Source organism: Mastacembelus armatus, chromosome 22 (assembly GCF_900324485.2).
Source record: "Mastacembelus armatus chromosome 22, fMasArm1.2, whole genome shotgun sequence".
NCBI lineage: Eukaryota > Metazoa > Chordata > Actinopteri > Synbranchiformes > Mastacembelidae > Mastacembelus > Mastacembelus armatus.
Window position 1 is genome coordinate 8,123,640 of NC_046654.1, and position 12,450 is coordinate 8,136,089.

General features: G+C 42.0%; 1 protein-coding gene across 1 annotated transcript in view; it reads left to right on the forward strand.

Moving 5' to 3' along the window:
- Positions 1–12,112, forward strand: part of pacrg (PARK2 co-regulated) — a 118,200-nt gene extending 106,088 nt beyond the window's left edge. The window contains exon 5 of the mRNA XM_026305906.1: positions 11,230–12,112. Within this exon, the coding sequence (XP_026161691.1) occupies positions 11,230–11,390 (161 nt within the window). The 3' untranslated portion in view covers positions 11,391–12,112. The remainder of the gene's footprint in view (positions 1–11,229) is intronic.
- Positions 12,113–12,450: the final 338 nt, after the last annotated feature.

A 12,450-nucleotide genomic window follows, 5' to 3' on the forward strand; every position in this document is an offset into this window, starting at 1 on the left:
GTGAAAATATGTTGGTATTAGAATCACATATATTATACAAGGACATTGTTGCAAGGCAGTTTAGTAGATTTCAGTTAAGCAGTTGTTAACACTTGCTATTTTAACTAACTGTAAAACATATTGTTAAAGATGCAGTGAGTCCTAACTTTAGTTGTCCTCTAAACTATATGACAAAATGCCTTTGTCTTTAAGCATTTTCTGATCTGATGCCCCTTTTGACAGGATGACATCATTTATCAGTGTCTTTCACAAATGTTCTGAAATGGCTGATGCTGTTACTGTTCTTGGGAGGACATTCTCCTAAAATGTGCTCAGTAATCCTTTAGGAGGAAAAAAAAGGAGAAGAGAGTTCTGCATGAGAATATTCAGCATGCTGTGCATGTATGTCTAAGCATCTGTAGGTTTTTGTGCCATCATCACTATAGACCTGAGAGAAGTGCCACCACCATAAGTGCTGATTCTGACTACGTCCTCCCTGTCTGTCTCTCACTGATGCGCCTCTTCCATTCCCCTTGATCACGGCTACTGTTGTCATCTATTCTCCTCCAGCGTAATGAGTCAGTGTGTGATGTTGGAAGGCTGCTGACAGTGTGTCCGATGACTCATATTGGGGTGGTACTGCTGTCCCAGCACATCTCAATACCCACCCAAACCCACCCGCCCCCTTCACCCCATCCTCCCATCCCTGCTCTTCCCTCTCCCCCTGCTTATCTGTGGACTGTATCTTCCCCACTGGGCCGCAACATCTGCTAATAATAAATAAACATACTGTTAAGGTGATGCACACAAACATTACCCCTATACACACACACATGCACAGATCAGTTGGCCAGTTGAGCAGCTACGCCTGTTTTTTTAATAGTGCTTCTGCATTTTCATCAGCAACTTGCCTTTTTCTGTGTGGAGTGAGAGGAAGAGAAGAAGAAAAACTCTGGAGAAAAAAAGGGAAAGATCTGGCTGAAGGCACAAAGTCCAATGATGATAGAGGCCAAATAGAACTGACATAAAACTGAGTAAGGTTGTGTGGGTTTAATTGCATATGCTTGTGCTACAAAGGTTTTGTGGCATCACAGTTTATACAGCATTTCGTAATCAGTTTCGGTTTTAAATGATTAGTGTTAACAAACAATAATACTAATAAACATTTCTGTAGCACCTTATTTTGCTTTATGTAAATACCATCCTTAAACACTGCTGCTTTAAAAGACCTGGGCGCTCGTAAACCTTGGCGGGCCCTTGGGCCGTGCTGCGGCCTGTAAAGCACGGACTGTTTATGGATGCCTGTACCTGCATCCTTCCACCCATAAACACTGTTCTTTTCCTCCAGGGACAGAGTGGATGGATCGGAGAGAAAGACGAAGACATGTCCCCACAACCAGGAACCATTTTAAGCCACGTACAGATTAATGTGAAAAGACCTTATAGTGTTATTTGTTCGCTAAAAGCTTCTTGTCCATAGTAGCAATCAAAAGGGATATAAATCTCTTCAAGCAAAATTTGTGCCATTAGTTTTACTGCATTTCTTACCATTGTTTGTCACCAGCGCGAGCGTGACACATCAGATGGACTTTTAAACCGTTATCGCCTGACAAAGAAGGACCTGAGGTCACGTGTCATTTAATATATTAGCATAGCTCAGCATTCTTTAAAGTTTAGTTTCATCTGTTGTTTATGTACTTAGGAGGGAGTGTCCTTTTTCAGTGCTTCAAAACTTGAAAACTGCATTTTCCCGTTTATTTGCATTTGTGTGGACTTGCTTTCAGTCTTCATTGTCCATGTACTCTCATTCTGCCATGCCCTCTCCCTGCTTGTTCCTGCTCTGAATGCCACACACTGCATGCTGTCCGCTTGGTGCCATTGTCATTATTGGACCAAAGTTCTTTTAATCACACTGGCACCCCCAGCCCACTGTGATTTACTAGCTCTCCTGCATCCATAGTCATCCACTCAAGCCAATTGCATTAAAGAGATAAATAACCAGACCAATAAAAGTGTTGTGTGGGGACCGAATGGGCTCGGGAATGCTCAACGTCCATTTGGTGCAGTAAGCAATGGGCGAAGGGTGGGGCTTTTAGTGGAAGGTTTTTTAGGGGTGATATTGTGATTGGTGGTGGAGGTGATGTCATGTCATCCATCTTAGGAAGCCACTTCATTAGGCTAATGGAAGGGCTGGACCGCTCACTGTTCATTCCTGTACTCAAATGTGTGTGTGTGTGTTTCTGTCCTTCCACTGATGTCTGCTTCCAAGGCTAAAGTGGTTATGAAGACTAAAGTGATTTTATTAGCCAGGCACATAGCCCATCACTGTGTGTGGACATTACTTTGTGTGTGTGTGTGTGTGTGTGTGTGTGTGTGTGTGTGTGTGTGTGTGTGTGTGTGTGTGAGAGAGAGAGAGTTATTGTGTATTCGTATGAGTGTGTAGGCAGGTGTGTGTGTCTCAGGTGTTTTTCACACTGCAGTAATGACACTGTTTTTGGTGAAAGAAGATAATACAGTGCATGTGAAGAGATAAAACACACCTTATTTCTTTGATGTTTAAACTATAATCACGTTCCTTCAATGACTTGCAAAAATGTGAAGAGCAGAGGATACTCGCCCCGCTTTAGGGTAATATCACTGATAGACTTTGATTTGTCACTTACTTAAATTAGTGTGTCACTTCAAATGTTCCTCTTGTGATGAGTGAAGAGGACAAATGGAATCTCGCTTCGAATTTGCTTCGCCGCTCAGCCTCCTCTCTCTCTGTCACTCTTCTTCTCACGTCTCTCATTCCGTCTCTCCCTCTGTCAGTTTTTCCACCTCAAACTCACATGATTTTCTGTCTGGACATCTGCTGTCTCTACAAGAATGATGCCTCTGATTCTATTCCTCCCTTTGTCATCCAGGTCACTCCTCTTTCAGCAGCCCATCCAATGCTTTTCTTTATATTTTTCAGATGGTGCAGGAGGCCTGCCTCTAACCCGCTTTGTAACACCTTCAGTTTGTTCTGACCCTCTGAACTCTTTTCTGGTCTCTTTCTATACCTTCGTCTCCATCGTTCAGCAGTAAGGATTTTGTCATATCTTCTGTTTTTGTAGCTCAAACTATAAGTTAGATAGCTTCTGTTTGAACTATGTATTATCTTATTCAAATAATACATCTGTTAAGAAATACCCTGGATTACAGGATTTCAAATTAAATTACAGTCACATCTTGATTTGAATTCTGTTTTTTTTTTTTTTATTTTTCCCCATTGTAAAGCTCTTTCGATTTCCCTTTCCTTATTCTGTGGCACCAATAGAAGGCCTCCACAATATATTCCATTAATCTGTTTCCTCACAGTATTTAGACTATAATGTGAGTGTAAATGTAATATTTGTGCATCCAGACTTACACTGCGGCAGTGTTAATGGAACAGAATAGCAACGCCGTGTCCAAGCTGTGCCGTAATGTTTTATTCAAAAGCCTTCATTTCTCAGCGAACGTAAATCTCAAAAAAGAAAAAAGAAAACAGAATAGTTTCCTTGTAGCAACTTAAACATATGCTCTGTGTACCCATTAACATGTGTAAATGAGAGGAAGGGCTGGTGGGTAGCCTTAGCAAGGTGCCGTTATCCCCCGTGTATGGACACCTGCTGCTAGAGCGAAGGTGCACTAGTCAAGCTGTTTCCTATGAATATTAATTTTTCCACCAATAGCTTCTGGTACTGAAGGTTGTAAACCACCCAGAATAAAAACACAAATACAACATATTATTTGTGACAGCCATTAAATGAAATTGATGCCTGTGTATTGTCATACCTGCAGAAGAAATTATGATTTTCTGAGGAATGTACGTAGAGTCGGACACCTTCTTTGAACTTGAGATAAAACTTTGATTGTCTGATGGATTGAAGCATGAAAAAGCTTGACAATGCTTATTGGATTCCTCTCAAATGTGTCAGACATTAGAAGACAGCCTTTCTTCTGCCAGGAAGCATTTGTTTGCTTTATATAGAAAAGACAACATTATTAAAGGATATGAGGGTGATGTAAAATGTGGCTCACAGGTTACATCAGGCTAGGTGTTGAGGAAGTGTGTATGATGTCTTATATTTTTGCAGGCCTTTACTTTAGCTGTTTCAGACTCAGTTCTGTCATTATCTGTATGAATAAAGAAAAACGTTAAAGCTGCAAAAAGTTAAAGCCTTCTGGTCAGTTGTGGCTCCAAGTAAAATGTTTGCAAAATTTTTCTTGTGCTAGTATGCTTAATGTTAATATGTTCATCTGCACTAATCCCACATGGCTTCAAAGTATACAGTGTGCTTTCAGAGCTCTGTGGATATATGTTATAAGCTTACGCCTGTACTAGTGGGGCTTTGCATTTCAAAGCGCAGTTCTTGTTTGGCTTGTGTCCAGATGTGCACGCTGCACACCGCGATGGCCTTTAACGCCTGTCCCTGGTGCGGATCGATTTTGTGCCTAGCCAGCAGCCCACTGCTAACCTTGAGGTAAGCTGGCGTAATGAGATCGCATCTGACGGCATTGACTCACACCTGACAGCACTGACACTCTCCTCCCAGCCCGGGAGACACAGAGATGGGCAGAGTGGGAAAGAGTAGGTCCTCTGTGGTTAATTCTTTTGTGTTTTAATGTGAAGGCAACATTTTTTCTTGCAGTTTTTAGTTCTGTTGGTATTTGTCCAAAGACCTGTAATTTGGACTAACTGCAGTCTTCTATTGTTAACCCATGATCCATAACTTTTGGGAGAAAAATATTTGTTCCTTGAGAACCACTTCTCAGTGTGCAGCACAGCTGAATCCAGAGTACGGATTTACTGTTGCACTGTGGCGTAGGTCTGTAGCCAATGCTGGCTTACTCACAGCCTACTATCTGTTCAAACCTGTGAAGAAATACCCTGTCTACTTTCTGGCCCAGAAAACTTCTCTACAGCAGGCCACAGAGATCATTTGTCACCACTGACTTGCCTGCACTTATGCACCCTGAACAATATTAAATCTAATTTGAAAATATTTAAAAAGTAGCTGCCCATCTATTCCATCTCTTTTATATAAAAATGAACATAACCTGAGGAGACTCTTTTCTTTAGTCCTGTGACAAGCAAACTGAAGCTGATTCACAGATGCGTGTATCAGGCAGGCTACTGTTGGATGAGATGGAACTCGGATAACCATTATCTGAATGGTGGTAATTGAAACAATAATGGACTTGGTAACAGCTTGGAAAATAGCATTGATCCATCATGTAAGACGAGCCCTTTTTGTGCATTAATTCCATGACTAAATTGAGCAAACTGATATTGCTGTTGTTTAAGGCCAGGTCTATGTGGTCAGTTGAAAGAGATTAGCAAGAGGAGGGTTTTGTGAGGTATGGAAGAGCTGTCCTTTCACCTTTGCTCAGCAGGGCTTGAAATCCCTCCTACAGCCTGGGATTTCTAAGGAAAGATTAGCCAAAGACACGGCACGATTTTGGCGGAAGTGTGGAATTGGAATTCAATTCCTGTGTACCTACGTACAGATGTAGACTAGTAAGCCAGTGGGAGCCAGATCGATAGGAGCCTAACAGCTTTAGTTCCTGTGCAGCTCAGGAGCATCCCCTCAGCAGGTTACGTCTTTGTCTCAACCTTGTCTACACATTCCTCCAATCGTACTTTCTGCTGTGCGGTCTGACCTTGACACATTTTACTCTACCTGGCATACTGCTTTGCTGATGTCCAACTTTCACTAGGTTGAAATGGCACTGAGCTGCAGCTAGTCCATACGCCGAATGCTGCTGGGCTGGATAAACACATGGAAAATGAGATCAGTGACCTACAGCAAAGGTTAGACTTCACTAAGCATGAGCAGACAGATGATGCCTGGTGCAGAGGTTGGGGGTTTAATAAACTTCTGCTGGCCTTAAGCATATTGTTTTAGTTCTGTACTCGCAACCTTGCATGGATTTCTGTGCATGTGTGTTTGTGTGTGTTGTGATATAACTGAAAGCTGCAGCCCTCATTGTGGCTAGCTGTGTTAAGCTGAAATGGTGTTATTGATTACTCACAAAGGTTGAGATGGAAAAGCAACAGAGTAGGAATAAGCACAGTTCCAGCTGTGGGTGTATGTGTGTGTCTGTGTTTGTGAGCATGATTGTATATGTGAGCCCCAGCTGTGCCGTCCGTCAGCCTCTGGCTTATCCATTAGAGGAAAAAGCGCCTGGGGACTTTGGCAGAGGGAAATACCAGTATGAGGAAAAGAAGAGTGTTTTAGGCAGAAGTGGAAGGTAACAAATTGTGCTATACTTTAGTACAGGTTTTAAGTACTGCTACTTCAATAGTATTTATTTATCATTTCTTTTGTCTTCATAGTACTTTGTAACATTCAATAATATCTAATATCTATAACAATTTCCTAAATCTATTTTATTACTTTGCATGTAAAACATAATAAGTTAAAGTTAAAGCATTGCTGCAATTTAACATCCCTAACAATATATGGAGTAGTTAGACCAAGCAACGCTGTAACACTGTTTTTGCATCAGTAATTTTGTTTATTCTTCACATTTTCTTTGTAGTTTTCTTCAACTTGATGTTGTATTATCTTTACTTAGATAAATGAGCAGAATACTTTTACCTCTATGCCAGGTCAACCTGGGTTGTTTTCTTCCCTTTTTTCTCTTTTTTATGACAAATATTTATTGGATTTTACAAAAATATTAACATTACATAAAGTACATACACACCCACACACACATATCTATACTCTGCCTTCCTTTTTTTGCATGCGCTCTAGATCTTTCTATTCTTGTCACATGTAATTAGTGTTCAATCTCCACATGTTTGTCTGTATGTGGACATATATACTTCTATACACACACACACACACACACTCACACACACACACACACACAGTTAAGATATTCTCTTGCAGCTGTCTTTCTGAGTTCCCTTGACAGACCCTTGTGGTTAGGCGCACGTGCACACAAACACACACACACACACACACACACACACACACACACATACACACACACACCTTGTCTCACCCACCTCCCCGCCACAGTGTGAGTCTCTTTATGAGAGGTTTGCCTGGCGCCTAACTGTGAGGCCCTTTTAATTAGAGCCCTGCTGTTAATCCCAGGCCTCCTCCAGTTGTCCCATCCACTCCCCACCACCTATTCACACCCTCTGTGACTTTCAAACACACACACACACATTAGCATCACTATTATGATCCTCTCCCTCTTCCTGTCCATATGGCCTGGTTTACACATAGTATCCACATTTATAGTCTAAATATCCAGATTGTTTTCCTGTTGATCATGTAATTGGAATTCATATGCATAGTCACACCTTCAGAATGTCAAATATGCATTTTCAAAGGGCCACTTGGGATCTGATTTTGCTTCATAGCTTATGACTGATTTTATTTTATTTGTGTTTAGCCATACATTTAGAGAAAATAACTGCAGTGTTTCTTTGCATAATCTGCCTTATTGAAAGGTGTAAAATCTAAGTGAAACAGAAAATATATGAACGTGACCCTCATTGTGTTCATGTAGTTTTGGCTTATTTATCTAACATTTTTTAGGCAGAATATTATTTATTTGGATATAAAATCATCAAAAAATTGGGCTGGTTGTGAAAGGTTGTCATTTTGTGGTTTGTGATAGAAGAAAGAATGGCATGTGCAGTCACTCTGTGCAGCCACAGTCAGCTTCTGCACAAAGTATTCCTGGAACTTAAGCTGTTCCATCACAGTCATAACTTGCATTCCACCATTTCCCTTTTCAAGCAAGGCCAAAACCCATGGAGAAAAAACAGGTCTCTCGCATTCATTGATTCTTTTCTGCATCTGGCTGCTGTGATCAAAGCGCTTTTGTGTTGCGGTTGCCTGCTTCTCTAAGCTGCTTTTAAGGAACTTCCACAATCAGGGGTAAGTTGATTAGAAACAATGGCAAGTAGGTTGATATTATATTGAATTAGCTCTGGAATTTAGAGCTAAGTGTGTGTGTGTGTGTGTGTGTGTCACCCTGTTCCTGCAAGGAGAGGAGATTGTATCCCTACAACATACACATAATGACCTCTGTCCCAACTCCTAAGTCAGGGTCACCAGTACAGCTTTATTAGTTTCACTGAAAAAATGAAACTGTAAAGAGGTCTGATCATCTGACCCATGAAGCCAACAGCGAATGTTAAAATCTACCCTCTTTATATTTGAAACACACAGCGCTGCCTGCATCTGTGACTGCTTGTCTTCAGTTTGACGTGGGAAGACAGGTTGCTCTGGACTGTGGGGACTGAGGGATGGAGAAAGAGCAGGGTAGAGATGGAGGAAGGCTGCAGCTGTTGTTATGTGTAGTTATGTTTAGTGTTGGTCGTAGAAAACACTGTTGCCTTAATGAAAGGACAGATAGATAGATAGATAGATAGATAGATAGATAGATAGATAGATAGATAGATAGATAGATAGATAGATAGATAGATAGGTCTTTTTTTCTTTCGCCCATTTCTCTTCTCACCTCCCTGGTTTGTGTTCTAAAGACTCATCCAATCCTGGGGATTTAGCATTAAAGGCAGAAACAAAGCACCTTCTCTGTGCCACCTTCTTTTTCTTCCTCCATCGTCTGTGTAACTAATGTCACTCCACTGAGAATCCTCCCCTGTCTGCATCTGTATCGACCCTTCCTCTTCCTCACAGGAACAGACAGCCAACTCCTACTAGGGCCCTCTTCCCTCTGTTCACAGGGCGGGATTTTTTATGATTGTTTTTAAAGATTTTTTTTTCTCTACCTCTTTCAGCCCTGGGATGCAGATATTGCTGAAAGCAGGGGAAGAAAAAACACAGCGGAGGGAGGGGGGGGGCGAGAAAGAAAAGTTATTTTGCTGAAGGACGTTTGGAGAGGCAGCTTTTAACACCCTCCAACCCTCCTTAAACGCACTTCTTTTTTTTCTGCTCTTTAAATATTGAGAATCGTTGCAAAATCCTCTGGCCTCTTCTTTTTGATGCTGCCCTCACAACAGCTCTGCAATAGAAATGCATTTGGAAAGGGCTGAAATGCTCAGTATAGCAACAGCAACAATTCCCCCCTTGCAGGACCTCCTTGCTCCCCCCTCCAGGCCTCAGTAAACGGAGTCTGAGCTTTGTTGCTTCCCAAACTACACCTCTTCCCTGGCTCCCCGTGTTCTCCGTCTGAAGGCCAAGCTCTCCCTCTGGGCTGGCTTTGGCTGCCCATTTCCACACTAACAGGGGGTGGATCTCCGCGGGCTTGGCTTTTTATCCCACACCAACATGCATGCACGCACGCAAACACACACGTGTGCGCACACACACACATACACCAGCGTGCTGAAACAGACTGTGAGTGACCTGCCTGACTCCTGTCACTTTATTCTTTGTTTTTTGCTGCTCTCCCATCCAGCCTACACACATCACAGCATATGTTTGTCATTCCTCCGATTGTTCTGCCCTTCCTCTCTTATTGCTCAGACTGCAGGACTCAGGCTGCATTTTAGATGCTGTTTAAGAATCTGCTAACTAGTAGGGTGCAGTGTTGTGGGTAACTCAAGAATGAAACACAGCAGAGTGTTTAGTGTGAACATGAGCTTTTCTTATGTAAAAGCTGCATTCCTTAGCACACGCAGTTATTGTTGCTGTTCCTGTACAAGGAAACCACTAAATAGCTACTAAATAAAGCCAAAGCTATTAAAGCTGCACTGCATCTAGGCTAACCAACGGTCAAAGCACGGCAGGAGGATTCTTCCCAGTGTCTTTGATGTAGAACAGGAGAGTGAATGCTGAGCAGAAAGCTGAGATCATAGATGTGTTACTGCTTAACAGCCCACTTTATGGGACTGGCTCTCTTTGTGTTTTAATGAGGAGGCCATGGATGGGTGGAAAGGTGAGGAGAGAGAGAGAGAAGGAAGGTTTTGTGTGTCAGGGACACTGACAGTCTAAAAAGATTGGAAAAGAAAGATGGAGTGTTAGAAAAAAGTGGAAGAGAATTGTTTAATGTCCTTTTCTCTCTCCAAGTCTAATTAGGACTGAGTGAAGGGGCTGAGGGGTCTTCCTTAAAGTGCTGCTGTTAATTCTGTCACACTTGTCAAACTCTCTCTTCGTTTCTTTTCTTTTCTTTTCTCTTCTCTTCTCTTTTTATACTTTGTTTTATTTTTATCAAATATTTGTGACTACCCTAGATATGTGTGTGTATGTGTGCGCGCGTGCGCATGTGTGTGTGTGCATGTGTGTGTGTGCCAGTCTCAGTCCTCTCTGTATTTACTTCTCTCTGAAAAGTGTTTTGAGCCCCCAGTGCAGTGGCATGAGATTGGCAGTTTGCTGTGCACTGATAAAGTCACGATCTGTGTAGTTTGTGTGTGTGTGTGTGTGTGTGTGTGTGTGTGTGTGTGTGTGTGTGTGTGTGTGTGTGTGTGTGTGTGTGTGTGTGTGTTTGTGTGCCTGTGTGGCTCTGTGTGTTTAAGCGTGCCTGCTGGTGAAAGGGAGGAAAAAGGAAGGAGTGGAGGCTGGACACCTCAGGAATGTTTTTTCGATAACAAGTTCCCCTAGCGCGCAGGAGCTCTGTTGTACAATTTTGTGTGTTTTATGGCACTCTGTGTGTGTGTGTGTGTGTGTCTGTGGGTGTCTGTGTCCTGCAGGAGGGGAGGTTCTGCAGCTTTCTATGCTGCATTATGACTGACCTCAGGTGTATAATGTTTTCTGTGTCTACTTGCCATTGCAAAATGATGCATGTACACAAACACCTAGGAAACGTAAAAACATGCTCACACGTGTGAGGCTGTGGTTTGTATTAGGTTTGTTTTACTGATTCTAGTCCCAGTTCACACATTTAAGCTCACACATTCCTACCTGTAGAGCTCGGCTCCAGGTCACTGCTCCTGCCTTATCTGTATCAACGCAACGTTGCTCAACAGCAGTGTCATCACTAACTCCTCCGTCCTTTACGCTGCTTCTCTCTCTGCAGGCTGCCTCATTAAACTTTCAACTGAACAGTTAAAAACTCTTCTGCAGTTTGGTCCCAACTGGCCATAGCATAAGAGGAGAAAATTAGATTCTGTCTGTCCATTGGGTTTGAAGTCAGATGGAAGGATGGCGTTTGCCAGCTCAGTTCGCAGCAAAAGCAGTGCGGCGTGGCCACAGGTGGTGCTTTGTGAGCCCTACCATCAACCTCACAGCCTGTGACTACCCAGACTGAGCTAAAATATGAGGTTTTTTTTTTTAACTAACTCTGTCTGTTCTTCTGTTTTCTTGTTCCTAGTAAATTCTGGAGATGGCATCGACTACAGTCAGCAGAAGAGAGAGAACATTGGTGACCTGATTCAGGAGACTTTAGAGGTGTTTGAGCGCTATGGAGGAGAGGATGCCTTCATAAATATCAAATACATGGTGCCTACCTATGAGTCCTGCATGATCAGCTGAAGGATTCAATCACCCTGACACAGACTCTTGCCTTTACTTCTTAGTCGGTCCTCCTTTATCTATACCTCCATGTCTAAATTAAACCCGTATCGTATCCCTTTCTTTATCCTAGCACTCCCTTAATCTCCACCTCACTCCATTTGTTCTCCTTTTGTTTCTAAATCCATCCCTAACTTCTCTAAAACCCAACACTACCTCCTCTGCTCCACACCACAGGCTTTTTAGGATATTCTTTTAAACCCTATTAGATTTATAACAGTGAGTCATGAGGTGTGTCTCTCTGTATGTATAATTATAACTTGTTAATACAAGTTGAAACAAATTTGCCTCATTCAGATCTCTTATCTGCCTGTTGTTATTTTTTGGATTACTTTAGTGATTTCTTCAGCTAGCTGATAAGGAAGCCTTGATGCAGACTTCAAGCAGGTAACCAAAATAAAAAAATAAAAAAAACAGATATGCAGGGGGTGAAAAGAATCACACACTCATTCAAAATGTATGAAAAAAAAACAAACAGAAAATTACAAAGATTTGAAGTAAAACTAAACACTCAAAATGCATCTATTGACTGTCAAAACACAAATACCCTGTAGACTTGAATGGTGACTGTTAAAACATCACTGCATGGTGACACGATTTCAAGGTAAAAAGTCCACAGGTCCACAGAAACTTCTCAAACCACTCCTGCAGCATTTTTTCCAGCTATCTTATCTTCAAGCATGCAGGGCATGAGTACGACTCAGAAGACACCAAGTTTCACTTAGATCATATGGGATATTTTAGAATGTAATTAATAATTAAACAAAAGAAAGCTTTTATCTGTACAAAGATTTTAATTGAAAAGGTGCTAATGGCATTTGAGAGGTGGGGAAAGGAGGGATCTCATTGATGCAGGCCTGTCTTTTCTGTGGCCATTTGTAAATCTGCACTGTTTCATCCTGCTCTGCTTCTAATCAAATCTGCTCTGCTGTTTTGTATTGTATTGTACCACTGTACCCATTCTGTCACAAACCCAGCTGGAGACAGAGCCTGTCTAAACATGCAGAGGAAGACCTACAAG